We start from the raw sequence: 16,691 nt of genomic DNA on the forward strand, positions 1-16,691 counted from the left end.
GTTTTTTGACTGAAAAAAATTTAGAATAAATTCAGCCTGTTTAGTGTTTTTTTAAAAAAATTTTTTTTAATGTTTATTTATTTTTGAGAAAGAGAGACAGAGCACGAGCAGGGGAGGAGCAGAGAGAGAGGGAGACACAGAATCCAAAACAGGCTTCAGGCTCTGAGCTGTCAGCACAGAGCCCAACGCAGGGCTTGAACTCACAAACCATGAGATCATGACCTGAGCGGAAGCCGACGCTCAACCGACTGAGTCACTCAGGCACCCCAAGCCTGTTTAGTGTTATTAGAACAGTTCTATATATATTGGCTAAACTCAGTTCCTTCCCCAGCAGTAAATAAGTTTTTGAAATAAGTGCATTTTAATTCTTTCTGTGTAGTATGTCCAGTTCTTATTATTAGCAGTTCTTATTATTAGTTCAGTTGCAAGCTTTGGGCTGCTATGCAAAGAGGGCTGGATGGAAGTGGGCAAAATCAAGGGCACCTGGGTGGCTCAGTTGGTTAAGGGTCAGACTTTGTCTCAGGTCATGATCTCACGGTTCATGGGTTTGAGCCCCCTCTCCTGGGATTCTTTCCCCCTCTCTTTCTCTGCCCCTCCCCTGCTCATGCTCTCTCTTTCTCAAAATAAATAAATAAACTTAAAAAAAAAATCAAGTGGGCAGAATCATACAGATTTATGATATAGTTTCATTTCTTTATTTTTTTTTTTATTTTTATTTTTTTTAATTTTTTTTTTCAACGTTTATTTATTTTTGGGACAGAGAGAGACAGAGCATGAACGGGGGAGGGGCAGAGAGAGAGGGAGACACAGAATCGGAAACAGGCTCCAGGCTCTGAGCCATCAGCCCAGAGCCTGACGCGGGGCTCGAACTCACGGACCGTGAGATCGTGACCTGGCTGAAGTCGGACGCTTAACCGACTGCGCCACCCAGGCGCCCCTCATTTCTTTATTTTTAGGAGATTTAAAGAAACTGACAGTAAAACACTTGTGACCATATTCTAAATAAAACAGTACTATCTGAAATTATATTTTTTGTCATTTTAGTTCATATTCATTAGTATGGTTTTATTATTTATTTGCTTGTTTGTTTATTTGTGTTTGTAGAGACCTAGAATTACTTTAGTGGTTTAGGATTCACTGGTTATAACTTCATTATCATGAAAACTATATATAGAGATACACAGATTCACAAAACTGAGGTTTCAGTCCGAAAGCAAACATAATTTTCTAATATGTCAAATCCATTTTAATTGGCACTACATTTTTAAAAATTTTGCTTTAAGTTTGTTTTTAAAGCCCAATTTCTCAAACAAAGGATAATCGTGGTGTTTTTTTTTTTTTTTTGTAATCAAGAACTTGCTACAATATTCCTTTTGAAAGAAAACACTTGTATCATGTTTAAAATTTAATTAAATTTATGTATAGCTTTTTCACTTAAAAGCATTGTTCACGTGAACCTTTTCAGAAGCATTTCTCTTAAGTACAATATTTCATCTGAGTGTAGTTTAAACCACTAGGCTTAACAATTGCACATAAGATCTTCACCTCACCCATGTGGATGAGACCATTAAAGATGTTAGCCTGACTTAACTAGAATTCAATTTATTCAGAAATATAAACTTGTATTTTAAAATCACCATGACATCCACCTACAGCACAATGTGTAAGACCGTATTTTTCTCTTTGTGTTTCATTTATTGTATGAACATGTAATGGAAATATATTATGTGAGATTCTGGAATAGAATTTTGAAGGATGGAAAATTGTTTCCAGTGCTGAATAAGAGTATAACTGCATTTGTGATATAATTCATCATCTTGCCAAAACTTACATTTAATAAATACCTCATTACTTCTCTGTATGGCAGGAAATAGTCTCTTGCAAGTTGACCAAAAAAGGCAGCCAAGGGAAAGGAAAGCTTTTCAAATTTGAGTTTGTTGGCAGAAGATTCATTTTTCTCAGTATTTTTTTAATCTTAGGTTCATGGTGGTTAGACAGACTGAGGTACTTTGGCATTGTTAACTGCAGTTGGTTACTGCACAAATTCTGAAAATATGTACTTACTGTTTGTGCTAGCATTCTTATATAGGTGGGCTCTTCGATTAGGATGGTGAACATGTTTGAATGAAGGTGATGTAGAATAAGTGAACTTTTAAAGTGTGCTCAAAATAAGTAGAATCTGTTTATTTTCTTTTTATTTATTTATTTTTAAAGTAGGTTCCATGCCCAGGATGGAGCCGAGCTCAGGGCTTGAACTCAAGACCTTGAGATCAAGACCTGAGCTGAGATCGAATTAGATGCTTAACTGAGCCACCCAGGCACCCCTAGAATCTGTTTATTAAGGGTTTTAAACTGTCTGTTTTTCCCATTGACATATATGAAATAAAACTGGTAATTGTCAACTGTTTATTTCTATGTGTCAGTAATCACATATAAGTTAGTGCTCATAAGTATATAAGATAGGTGAAATGTGATTATGAACTTTTCATAAGAATTATAATTATTCAGTTTTCCTAGGATTCACTTTCTCTTTGAAGCATTCTTTTGGCTTCAGCTATATTGAAAATTTGACATTTCTGAGAAAATTGCCATTTTTGTTCTTTTAGGGAGTTTTCAAAAATGAATGTTTTAAGATAAAGCTTTTGTATCTTGTAATATTTTTAACGGCATTTGAAGTGCTTTATCCTAAAATGAGATTTTCCTCATTCTTTGATCAGTTATTTGTTTGTATTGATTCACTGAGAGCCGAACATAAACATGGAAGCACAACCAAGTGGTCTTAGCAGATGGAGAGACATGTGTTCACATTCATGCATGTGGTCTCCTCCTCTGGCAAAGGTTCACATTTGTCATGATGCTGGCTATAATCAATAGTCGTGAGAAAATGACCTACGTGGTGCTTGTGTGAATTAAAACCTTCATGTTGGCTATATGGGGAGGAATCTCAAAAAGTACCACCAGCACCATTCCTACTACCTTCAGTAATAATAATGACTTATGCAAGAAACACTATCATTTGGACCTTTATTAACATTATTTGTAACACAGGAACCCTGTAGATTCTGCTGTTTGTTTGTTTGTTTGTTTGTTTGTTTATTTATTTATGCAGTGAGGAAAGCTGAAACTCAGAGATATGAATTAATTTTCCGAAGGATGTTCAGCTAAAAACTGGTAGATATTGAGTTCAAATCATATTTGCATGACCCTAAACTCTTTGTATTTTATTGCCAGCTCTAGGTGCTTATAATGTCTCCCAAATGTGATACTGTAAGAGAAATTAGTTGCTTGTTGAAAGTTAACTCTCACTACCTTGTTATCTCAGAAAGGATATCCTTGAAATGTCCTGCTTAGCATCATATAATTCTTAAGTTTTTGAGTTCATCAAAATATTTATTTTCACAACATACTGATGATAGGCTTTTGGCAACTATGTGCAATCTTCCCACTCTAACACAGAATAGAAAAATATGACTAGATTAAATGTGATCACTTCAAATTTTTTACCTTGTTGTCTTTTCTGAAGACCATGGATATTAATATGTACATACAAAAACAGCTTTGGAGACTATATAGTTACTTCATTTTCTTCTATTGGAAGGTGTAAGAGTAGATATTTTCCCATTAAGAAAAATGTAAGGAAATGAACACATATTAATTTCAGACATCGAATTTTGATATTTATTGATTATATTGTTTAAATTTTGACTTCTTCATGCTTTGTAATTTTAGCTTTTAATGAATGTTTATCTGGAAAATCTTTTGATAGGATGATTCCACTGCTCCTGAGTCATCACTGTCCCTATATGTAATGCAAACAAAGTATTCAAATTTTTATATTCATTATTACTCTATAATTACAAAACTAAGTTCTAATTAAAATAAGACATAGAAAGTCCAACATTTGAAACAATGATGATGATTTATATATATTAATATAATTGTCCACTTTCTAAATCAGTCCTTTTGAAATTTCAAGGTTGGCATATTCAAGGTAATATAATCTGTGCTGTTCCTTTCCCTTCAGGTAAAGAATGAATGTAATCACTCTTTCTTATTAAGTTTCACATACATTGAGGAAGAGGCCTAGTTTAAAATCTCTATTTGGCCACTTATTAATCCTCTGTACATGAGCATTCTAAGCATCTGATTTTAATAATAAAATTAACATTAAAACACCAACTTCATGGTGTATTGTTGGGAGGATGAACTGAAATGAAATAAAAGTGAAATGAAATGAAGTAATAAATAAGTGAAACTATTTTATTATTGCAGTGTACTATCAAGTATTAGTTATTACCATCATCATATCTTTTTTCTTCATCATTTGCTAAACTAATAACAAGATTGAATGGATTATTGTGACCAGATTTCCTAATCTTTTTCTTGGGCAATAATCACACCTGTAATTCTATATTAGATTTCTGAGATTAAAAAAAAAACATATAATACTTATTTTTTTTAACTGGAAAAAAATGGTATTAATGCATTATATATAAGCAGTATGCACTGCAAATTCAGCAAAAGATACCACAAAAAACTGGTCTGGTCTTTCCTATTTGTGTGCTTGTCCACATAAGCATGGATACTTACTCCTGAATATACTGGTGCACATGAAAGCCATTAATAGTCTATACAAACACTTGTGAATGTTATATAATTGTTTCCTCTAGGTAGGATAGTAGGATTGATTTGAGTCTCACTTGGAAGATACATTGCAGTTACAAACTTCAAAGGTGTAAGAAATTTCCTTTTAATTTAATTGAATCCTTTTGGTATAATAATCTATTTCGTGTAATAGAATCAAGTTTCCATTACTCCCAAATGATTGAAATATTTATGCACACATACACAGACACACACACACAGTAGGCAAAATTCTTTCACTCTTCTTAATTATTGAACTCAGGTTTAAAATAATTACTGTCTAATAAATGAGTATATTTACCTCTGCATTTCTCTGAAGAGTTAGATTTAGTTCATTTACAGCATCTGTAATTTGTTTGGTCTCCACACACCCCAGAACACTGCATATATTTTTTACTTCTTCAATAATATTATCTACATTTTGCTGTGGATGAAAAATAAGAAAATGCAATTTAATTTGGATGCATTTTAAGTCTTTTCCAGATTAAGAAAACACAACTACTCAATTATAACATGGAAAAGAAAAATTTATGAGTAGTTCATGTGGAAAAAGCCAGTTATTTTATTTATGTGAACTCAATATGATTCTCCAGAACAGCTAAATGACAGTGGGAGGGAATGATACGTTCTTTTGTTTTGTCTTCCAGAACAATGCAGAGGAGAAAAATTTGTCATCAATCTTCTCCAATGTTCAAAATAATTTTAAGATATGATTAATATCTAAAGTACTGGAATGCTGCTCCTTCAGAGTCTATGTTACATCAAATATTTCCTGAGATAAGCTTGGAATATAGCACATAAAATAACAAAGCTGCATTCTTGTCAGTATTCACTAACTCAAAGAGTCACAGAGATAGAAAAAATTTAGCAAACTCCTATGTAATGGAACATTCATGACTGCTTGCATACCTGTAATGTGGAAGAATTCTCTACTGACAGGACAGTCTATCAATTTTTGAACAAGTAATTGTTACAAAGATTTTTCTCATATTGAATCAAGATGACTGTCTCTAAGTTTGCAACCATTTATTCCAACTTATCATTCCAGAGGTACTTACAGTAAAGCTAATTACCTTTTCACTTGAACAGCCATCAAATACATGAAAATGATTATCATGTTTCCCTTTTCTTTTCTTCTTTTTTTTCAGGCTAAAATTTTCTAGTAACAGCAACTACCTTTATGTACATTAAACTACAGTCTTATTATGGCTTAGGTCTCAGTACTTTGTGTACTCCATTTGTGATCCAAACTCCCTTTTCCATCTAAATATTAGATGTTCTGAAATGTTAACATAACAAGCTTTCCATTTTTCCTTCTTATATATTTTCTTAGGACAATCATATCCAAATCTTGGCCAGGTGTCACCTCTATGAAAAAATATGCTCAAATCTAGCCTGAAATCCAGTGCAAATACACTGTCTCCTGAAATCCAGTGCAAATACATGCTTGATATCTGAAGAATCTCTCATATGATGGATCAGCCATCATAGGATTTGTAAATTTTAAGCTGATTATTCCCCTTTTACCAGCACGTATTTATGTGTGTGTGTATATTAGAGGAAACTCCATGGTTTTGGAGTTTAGAAAAGTGTTCCCTTATAGTGGTTTTGCATTTGCTTCTGCCTGTGTCCAAAATAGTCACTATATTCTGGCACAATTTTTTGGCATAAATTCTTACTATCGTGTAAATTAATACTTCACAGCTACCCAGACAATTTTTCAGGTAATCATTTTCCTCACTCAAAGCTCCTGGGCAGAGAGAGGCTTTCTCAAAAGCTCTCTTGGTCTGTAGGCATTGTTTTCCTTCTCTCACTTTTTACAGGTGACAGTCTATCCAATGTCTGGGATTTATTCAGAGATTTCAGCTCCATATATGCCCCTTTCTTTACTTCCCCCTTTGAATCAATATTTTGGTATCCTTTGGGTAAACACCCAGTAGTACAATTGCTGGGTTGTAGAGTAGTTCTATTTTTAAATTTTTCAGGCACCTCTAACCATTTTCCATGGTCCTGTACCAGTTTGCATTTCCACCAAGAGTATAAGGGGGTTCCCCTTTCTCCCCATCCTTGCCAACACCCACTGTTCTTGTGTTGTTAATTTCAGCCCTTCTGACAGGTGTGAGGTTGTACCTCATTGTGGTTTTGATTTATATTTCCCTGATGATGAGAAATGTTGAGCATATTTTCATGTGTATATTGGCCATCTGTATGTCTTCTTTGGAAAAATGTCTATTCATATCTTCTGCCCATTTCTTAACTGGATTATTTGCTTTTTGGGGTGCTGAATTCGGTAAGTTCTTTATAGATTTTGGATACTAACCCTTAGCAGATAACTAACCCTTAGCAGAGGATGTTGCCTGTGTTCTCCTCTAGGAGTTTTATGGTTTCCTGTCTTACATGTAGGCATTTCATCAATTTCGAATTTATTTTCGTGTATGGTGTAAGAAAGTGGTCCAGATTCATCATTCTGCATGTTGCTGTTCAGTTTTTCCAACACCATTTGTTGAAGAGACTGCCTTTTTCCATTGGACATTTTTTCCTCCTTTGTCAAAGATTAATTGACCATACATTTGTGGGTCCATTTGAGGGTTCTGTATTATGTCCCGCTGATCTTTGTGTCTGTTTTTTGTGCCATGTTTTTTTGTGCCAATACCAACCGTACTGTTTTGATGATTACAGCTTTGTAATACAGAGTGAAGTCTGGAATCATGATGCCTCCAGTTTTGGTTTTCTTTTTCAACACTACTTTGTCTTTTGGGGTTCCATACAAATTTTAGGATTGTTTGTTCTTTTTTTTTTTTTTTGCAAAAATGCTGGTAGTATTTGGATAGGGATTGCATTAAATATCTAGATTGCTTTGGGTAATAAAATTATGTTAACAATATTTGTTCTTCCAATCCATGAGCATGGAATGTTTTTCTATTTCTGTGTGTCATCTTCAATATCTTTCATCAGTGTTTTATAGTTTACGGAGTACAGATCATTTACCTTTTTGGTTAGGTTTATTCCTAGATATCTTATGGTTTTTGGTGCAGTTGTAAATAGGATTGATTCCTTGATTTCTATTTCTGCTTCTTCATTATTGGTATGTAGAAATGGAACAGATTTCTGTGCATTGAGTTTGTATCTTGTGACTATGCTGAATTAGTTTATCAATTCTAGCAATTTTTTTTGGTGGAGTCTTTCAGATTTTCTACCTGGAGTATCATGTCTTCTGAAAATAGTGAAAAGTTTAACTTCTTTCTTGCCAATTTGGATGCCTTTTACGTCATTTTGTTGTCTGATTGCTGAGGCTAGGACTTCCAGTACTATGTTAAATAACAATGGTGAGAGTGGACATCCCTGTCTTTTTCCTGACTGCAGAGGAAAAGCTCTCAGTTTTTCCCCATTGAGGATGATATTAGCAGTGGATCTTCATATATGGTTTTATGATGTTGAGGTAAGTTCCCTCTATCTCTACTTTGTTAAGGTTTTTTTTTTTTTCTTTCAAGGATGGATGCTGTATTTTGTCAAATGCTTTTTTTGCATCTATTGAGAAGATCATATGTTTCTCATTCTGTCTTTTATTAAGGTGGTGTATCACATTAATTTGTTTGCAAATATTAATGCATGTTTGCAAATATCCATGCAGCCCGGGAATAAATCCAACTTGATTGTGGAAAATAACACTTTTAATGTAATGTTGGATTAGATTTGCTAGTATCTTCTTGGGAATTTTTGCATCCATGTTCGTCAGGGATATTGGCCTGTAATTTTCCTTTTTAGTTGGGTCTTTGTCTGATTTTTGAATCAAGGTCATACTAGCTTTGTAGAATGAATTTGGAGGTTTTCTTTCCATTTTTACTTTTTTGGAATAGCTTGAAAAGAGCATGTATTTACTCTTCTTTAAATGATTGGTAGAATTCCCCTGTAAAGGCATTTGGCCCTGGACTTTTTTTTGTTGGGAGATTTTTGATTACTGATTCAATTTCTCTGCTGATTGTGGGTCTGTTCAAATTTTCCATTTCTTCTTGTTTCAGTTTTGGTATTCAGTTTTGTATATTTCTGGGAATTTTTCTGTTTCTTACAGTTTACTCAATATGTTGGCATATAATTTTTCATAATGTTCTCTTATTATTGTTTGTATTTCTGTGGTGTTGGTTGTGATCTCTTTTCTGTCATTCATGATTTTAATTTTTTGGGTACATTTTCTCTTTGAAAAGTCTGGTTAGGGGTTTATCAATTTTATTAATCCTCTCAAAGAACCATTTCTTAGTTTCCTTGATCTCTTCTACTGGTGTTTGTTTGTTTCTGTATCACTTATTTCTGCTCTAATCTTTATTATTTCCCTTTTTTCTGTTGGCTTTAGGCTTTATTTACTGTTTCTTTTATAGCTCCTTTAGGTGTAATGTTAGGTTTTGTATTTGACACTTTTCTTGCTTCTTGAGGTAGGTCTGTATTGCTATACACTTCCCTATTACAACGGCCTTTGCAGCATCCCAGAGATTCTGGACTGTCATGTTTTCATTTTCATTTGTTTCCATGTAATTTTTAAGTTCTTAAATTTTCTGGTTGACCTATTCATTCTTTAGTAACATGTTTTTTAACCTCCATGTATTTGTGGTTTTTCCAAATTTTTTCTTGTGGTTGGCTTCAAGTTTCATAGTGTTGTGTTCAGAAAATATGCATGGTATGATCTTAATCTCTTTGTATTTGTTGAGGCCTGATTTGTGACCTAGTATGGGATCTATTCTGGAGAATGTCCTATTCCTATGTGCACTTGAAAAGAATGTGTATTCTGCTGCTTTAGGTTGAAATGTTCTGAATGTATCTGTTAAATCCCATCTGGTCCAGTGTATGAGTCAAAACAATTGTTTCTTTATTGATATTCTGTTTAGATGATATGTCCATTACTGTAAGCGGGATGTTAAAATCTCCAACTATTGTTGTATTATTATCAATGACTTCCTTTATGTTTGTTATTAATTGATTTATATATTTAGGTGTTTTAATTTGGGGGCATAAATATTTACAAGTGTTATATCTCTTGTTGGATATTCCCCTTTATTATGATATAGTGCTCTTCTTCATCTCTTTTTATAGTCTTTGCTTTAAAATCTAGTTTGTCTGATATAAGTGTTACTACTCAGCCTTCTTTTAACATATAAGTATGATAAATGTTTCTTCATGCCCTCACTTTCAATCTATAGGTGTCTTTATGTCTAAGTGAGTCTCTTGTAGGCAGCATATAGATGGGTCTTGGGGTTTTTTTTTGTGTGTTTTTTTTTTTTTTTAGCCATTTTGATACCCTTTGTCTTTTGATTAGAGCATTTAGTCCATTTACAGTCAGAGTGATTATTGATAGATATGAATTTAGTGCCATTTAGTGTAAAGTGGTTTCTCGAGATTTTCTCTGTTCTTTTCTAGGCTTTATTGCTTTTGATCTTTCTTTCCCACTCAAAGTGTCTCCTTTAAAGATATTTCTTGCAGGGCTGTTTAGTGTTCATGAACTCCTTTAGTTTTTGTTTTTCTGGGAAACTCTTTATCTCTCCTTATATTTTGAATGACAGTCTTGCTGGATAAAACATTTTTGGCTGTATATTTTTTCCATTTAGTATGTTGAATATATCATGCCACTCCTTTCTGGCAAGTTTCTGTGGATAGATCTGCTGTTCACCTGATTTGTCTTCCCTTGTAGGTTAGGGATTTCTTTTCCCTTGATGCTTTCAGGTGTTTTTCCCTACCTCAGTATTTTGCAAATTTTACTACGAAATGTTTTGGTGTTGGCTGGTTTTGTTGATTTTGATGGGAGTTTTCTGTGCCTCCTGGATTTGGATGTCTGTTTCTTTCCCCAGATTAGGGAAGTTTTCAGCTATAATTTGCTCAAATAAACTTTCTGCCCCTTTTTCCCCCCTCTGCTTCTGGGACTCCTATGATATGAATGTTATTATGCTTTATGGTGTTACTGAGTTCTCTAAGTCTACATTCATAATCCATAATTTTTCTTAATCTCTTCTTTTCAGATTCATTATTTTCCATAATTTTATCTTCTGTATCACTTATTTGTTCCTCTGCTTCTTCCATCCTTGGAGTCACTAAGCCAGTCGGTTTTGCATCCCAGTTATAGCACTTTTGGTTTTGCATCCCAGTTACAGCACTTTTTATTTTGGCTAACTAGTTTTTAGGTCTTTTATCACTGCAATAAAGGGTCTCTCTGGTTTCTTCTGTTTCTCAAGACCAGCTAGTATTTTATGATTATTGCTTTAAATTCTGGTTCCAACATAATACTTATATCTGTTTTGATTAACTCCCTGGCCATGATATGTTCTTGTTCTTTCTTTTGGGATGAATTCCTCCATCTTGGAATTTTCTCTAGGACTCTATCTTTTGTGTATCAGGAAAGCGTGTGCCTGGTCCCGTTTCCACTAGAGCTGAAGCTTTGCAGCACTCTATGATCAGTAGATCTGGTGCATATGGGAGGTTTGTGCTGGTCTTCTGGGGAGGGGCCCCCTGCTGCTCTGGATCTCAATCAGACTTGCCCTAGTAAAAAAGCTACCTGCAGAGTGCCAGGGGGTAGGTCTTGCAGTAACTGGTTCAATCCTCCACTGTGTGTGCTGTACTGCTCCCTAAAGTTTGCTGTACTGATAAGAGGGGTAAACAATGGCATCAGCCCACTCTCTTCCCCAGGGAGGGTATTTCGTGCCCACTGCTGTTGAGGAGGTCTTCACAGAAGGGGGAACAATCTCTCCCCTTGTGACCCAGGCTTCTGTCAGATCCCTGCCTTCACCCTGTCTACGTTTGATCTGTCTGAAGGCCTGTTGGTGCACTGTTCCTCCGTTTTAACTCAGATGAGTGGCTGGGTTTCAAAACTCCAGATTTTAGGGACTTAGTGTGGGGCAGACTTGTGCTGATACCCTAGGGGAGGGTCTCACTCCCTTGTGGCTGATAATGGTTTCTCTCAGAAAAGCAGTTGTACGAATTGCAGGGACTTGGATTTTTATGGTAAAGCATAAAGCATAAAACAGCCAGCATCCAGGTTAGCTGCCCTCAGCAGGTGTCTCTGCTTATATGCTAGTGAATGAAGCAGCTCCGTGGCACCCACTAGCTCTTTTGTCCCGAGAGGCAATGCTGCCTCTTCCAAATGTACTGCAAGAAGGGGAACTGTCTCTCCCAGAATGATCCAGGAGCTCCTCAGAGCATGCTGTCCACTCCTGGGCCTCTGCCCTCATTCTGCACAGGAGACCCCTATGCCTGCCATGCTTGACTCTGGCAATGGCACAAACTTCTAAAACTTCAGACTTTTAGCTCTGCTGCTTGTAAAATCTTGCGATAATCAGTCCCTCTCATTTTCCCAGTCAGCATTGTTTTGGGGAAGTGTTCTTCTTGTGCAATCCCTGCATGCTGCTTTATCTTTCTCTCTCATTCCTTCTCTCCCCTCCCTCCATGATCAGGGCTCCCTTCCCTGCACAGCACCTGTGATTCCTTTCTCCCCCAAATCGTATCTCCACACCTCCTGCATTCCACAATGTGACCTCCTTTTTCCTTCTAGTTGTACAGTTTGTTCTCTCATTCCTCAGATCAATTTCCTGGGTGTTCAGAATTATTTGATAGTTATCTAGCTGTGTTCAAGAGACATGGCAAGCATAAGGTCCTTCTCCTACTCCACATCTTAACTCTCTCCCCACTTAAGCAAAAATGTAAAAAGTTGAACTATACCACATGGTGAGAAGATGGGGCAATGGGAACTCTCATCTGTTACGAAATATGTGTGACCCTATTAAAAAGTGTCTATGACCCTAGGTATATACCCTAGAGAAATTCTTGATATTAGCTCAGGTGTACATCAACAGTGGATTACATAAATAAATTGAGGTTCTTTGAGCTAATTGAATACCATACATCAATGAAAACAAAGCAAAACCACATAGAACAAGGTGGATAAATCTGAAAAACAATGAGCAAAAGTTACATGGCTCAAAAAGTACATACAGTTTTATTCTACTTATGGAGACATTAAAAAGGAAAGCTAAAATGTATATTTCTAATGAATGCATAGATATCCTTTGATGGTAATGTGAAAAGGTAAAATGGTGAAAACAAAACCTACAAAATACTTTTCACCAAAGGATACCTCTCATGTAGAGAAAAGAGATATAAAGTGGCACACGGGCAGATCCTACGATACTGGCAATATTTTGTTCCTAAACTTACTGTTTAATAAGAATGCCTGCTCAGGTATTATTGTTTAGTTTGTATATGTATTATTAAATGTTCCTCATGTATTATATAATTCACTGCACACATCCCAAATAAAATGTCAGATCATGTTATTCCTTTGGCAAAATCCTTCAATGCTTTTGATCTCACTTGGAATACAAATTATGTTGGCTAGTGATTATTTTCCTTATTGGAGATCTATTTTCAGTTTTTCATTTTTTGCTTCCTTAAGTCTGAAAATGTCCTATACATAATAGGTTTGACTTTTAGTAGTTTCACTATGCCCTTTATTTCTGCTAGGGTAGTTTCCAATTCTGCAATTGTGTTTTATTTTTCTTGTGACCTGACTTTATCTCCTTCATCTCCTTGACTTCTTCTTTTGTAACCTTTAACCAGGTTCTTGTTACCTATTCATTTTGTCCTATTTTCTTCTTACGATTTTTTGTTCTTTTCTCACTTCTTATATTCTATGTTGAATACAAATCGGTTTTGTGACATTTTTCTTCTTTCTTCTGAATCCTACTCAGTCCTCTACTTTAGCAATAAAAACTTATGATAATCAGCCCCCCCAAAATATATAACTTTAAAAATAATAACTCTAATAGCACTAAACTGACACTTGTACTTATCTTTACCTGAACACATTTTATCTTCCAGCCACTATATTATATTAAACATATCTCATATGTTTTTTATTAATTTTAAAAATATCATTGTTATATTTTATTAAATTCACTCTAGTGATGAATAATATGAACTCTAAGAAAGTTGAATAAAAACTTTCTTTAGTGTAGGGTTGGCATATACTGCTATCTGACTTTGGAGTCTCTGTACCTAAATTCTGTCCTTACTGCCACTCTGTTTAAATTATGTTTGAGGGGTGCCTGGATGGCTCAGTTGGTTAAACATCTGACTCTTGATTTTCGTTCAGGTCATGATCTCATGGTTCGTGAGTTCGAGCCTCACGTTGGGCTCTGCACTGACAGTGTGGAGCCCGCTTGGGAATCTCTGTCTTCCTCTCTCTGTCCCTCCCCCGTTCATGTACTTGCATTCTCTCTTTTTCCTCTCTCTCAAAAATAAATAAGCATTTAAAAAACAAATTATGTTTGAATTTGGCACTTCTAAAAATCCAACAATTTGGATTAGGTCTGCTTGTTACTAAAAGAGCTTCAGTTCTAATAAAGCCAAATACAGAAGATCCTTATGTGCCCCCTTTATTTCTACTTACACGTGGAATTTTTAGCTTCTGTCTAGAAACTGAATACAGTTGGATTTAGGTCTTAGGGAGGGGAAAGTGTGAGATAATTATTATTCTGTGTTACTCATTTAGTTACTTAAACCTGAAAAATAGAGGTGCCATTCTGGTTATCTAGTTTGTACACTTTCTGTGTCATGAGCTAGATGGTAAAGTGTTTGGAGGTTTTTAGCTCTTTTTAGACCAAGCAGATGTTTCATGAAGACAAACCATATTTTAAAGCATGAGTAGATTTTTCTCAGTTCATATTTATCAGTTTATAATTAATTCATCAGTTATTAGATTCTAGTATAAGCTTGTCATCAGTAATAAGGATTGCTAACTTTGTTAAAAGGTCCTATTTGGCACTGTAATATAAATTTTGGAGACAGTGCATTAGAAGCTACTAGGAAGAAGCAACTTTGAATCAGAAGTTGATTCTTGCACCTAGATTGAAATCTTGTTTTACACTGTTTTGCTTTGTATATATACCACTCTATGTACATTATTTATGAATATGCTGTCTTTCCAAGTAGATCATCAGCAACTTCAGAGTACGGTTTTGTTTTCTATTTCTCTGTCTCTCTCTCTCTTTTTTTTTTTTTTTTGAGAGAGAGTGAGAGACAGCAGGGGAGAGGCAGAGAGAGAGGGAGAAAGAATCCCAAGCAGGCTCCATACTGTTGGTGCAGAGCCTGACATGGGGCTTGAACCCACAAACTGAAATCATGACCTGAGATGAAATCGAGTCAGATGCTTAACCAACTGAGTCACCCAGGCACTCCAGATTTCTATTTCTCTTGATTCTAGTGAATAAATAGTTCACTAATTAACATTAAGTAAGCTAAGTAAGCATTAAGTAATACCTTAGGGGAGAAATTCTTTTTCTTTTATTCTTAATTTCTCTGAAATATTAGAGATGAACACAGAATATAGAATGAATATAGAAAACGTTCCATACCTTTCTGGATATTAGTGGCATAGAAGAGAGGAATAAAATGTCAAAATAAAAGTTCTATGTAAATTGCTTACAAAATTAGCTACTTAGCAAACATAATAATCAGGGCCCCAAAAGTGAAATAAATCAAATCTAAAATATGTTAAATGACCATGGCTGGGGAAAGAAAATATTTGAAAATTTAAATTACCCATATTATTCAATAATATCTGTGTCATATTTATTCAGCCTGCATGTTTTCTATTTTTTTTTAATTGTTTAATAATCCAAGTTTGGGAAATATAAAAAAAACATTGTTCATGTTGGCACTATTTTTGACATTGATGAAATATTACTTAATGCAGTTGTCAAATAAATAGAAGTACCGCAGTCTGTCCTCATTTCTCAGATATTTGCTAGTGATGCCTCATAGGAAGAATCACATTTAAAAAGACCATTGTTTTGGAAGGAGTTCATCTGGAAAATCACAGACACTGTGGCCTATTTACAAGATAAGTCAGATGTGGGTGATGATAACTATTTGCCTGTGTTAATGTAAAGACAGTAATTATTTGATGTTTTGCCAACTTTCAAGTCATACTGAAAAAATTTACAATAATCAATGGATTCTTTCAAAGTGGAAATATTGGAGGCTTTGTATAAGAGTTAGAAACTTCTTGGAAATTAAGAACTTTACAGATTCTCAACAATTTGTGTGCATGTGTGTATGTATAAAAAGGCATCTGTGATACATGAGCAGTACTGAGACATTTAGATAATTACCAGTCATCATAAGTAGGCTATCATAACCTCAAAAGTATATCTATATATAGTCAAGAGACATAAATGATCTAGGAATGAAGTCTTCGTCTGCCTTGTGTACCTGGTAAATTTCAAATTCTACACTCAAAAGAATGACTATCACAAAGGTGAAGAATCAAGCTGAAAGAAGTACTAATTATGACACTTTTATGAGACTCAAACCAATCTTCTGTGAGTTTCTTTCACATTTCACATTTTAAACTTATATATTTAAGCCAGACTCAAGAAAGAAAAATGGAATTCGAGTGATAGGATTACATTTTGGGAGGGAATATGAGTTGTGTATTTGTCATCATCATGTCTTTAAATATTTATGTGGAATTCACATGAGTTTGGTATCTATCCAGAAGTATTTATTATTTTCAGAATCTTCTACTGTTAATTAATATTAGGAATAGTTACTTAGGCTCTTTATCTTTTCATATATATCAGGAGTCAATTATTTAATGGAAAAATAAACCCTCACTTGTTTTAAAACACTGTATTTACACAGTTTTCTATAATCACAGCAAGTATTATCTGTGGAAGATTTAACCCTTCCCTGGAAGAATAAGCTATAAGATATGGTCTGCCTAATGGTGACCACAACTTTGATGCCCAGTTGGTGACCAAATCTCAGTAATCTTGGGCTAAGTCCATCATATTTCCCTGCCAAGCTAGCTTCTCCTTTCTGCTATTTTAGTAAACTGATGTTTCTATGTAGTCACTTGGCAGCCAGGAATGTGGAGGTATTCTAGACACCCTCTTCTTTTGTTTTACTCATAGTCTTTCACCAAATCATATAAATTGCACATTTTCACGTATTATGAATTTGTCCCCTCCTGACCACCACTATTGTAGAGTTTTTGTCAATACCCTTAT

General features: G+C 34.8%; 1 protein-coding gene across 5 annotated transcripts in view; it reads right to left on the reverse strand.

Annotated features, from left to right (window-relative positions):
• Positions 1 to 16,691, reverse strand: part of PIK3C2G (phosphatidylinositol-4-phosphate 3-kinase catalytic subunit type 2 gamma) — a 539,869-nt gene that overhangs the window by 259,375 nt on the left and 263,803 nt on the right. For 4 of the 5 annotated variants that reach the window (XM_086713962.1, XM_086713960.1, XM_086713958.1 and 1 more), the window contains exon 9: positions 4,946 to 5,068. The exons of the other annotated variant lie outside the window; for it this stretch is intronic. In XM_086713962.1, the coding sequence (XP_086570088.1) occupies positions 4,946 to 5,068 (123 nt within the window). The remainder of the gene's footprint in view (positions 1 to 4,945; positions 5,069 to 16,691) is intronic. 5 annotated transcript variants of the gene reach the window in all.

The sequence above is a fragment of the Puma concolor genome, chromosome B4, assembly GCF_028749965.1.
Source record: "Puma concolor isolate L17-30 chromosome B4, mPumCon1.1.hap2, whole genome shotgun sequence".
Classification (NCBI taxonomy): Eukaryota; Metazoa; Chordata; class Mammalia; order Carnivora; family Felidae; genus Puma; species Puma concolor.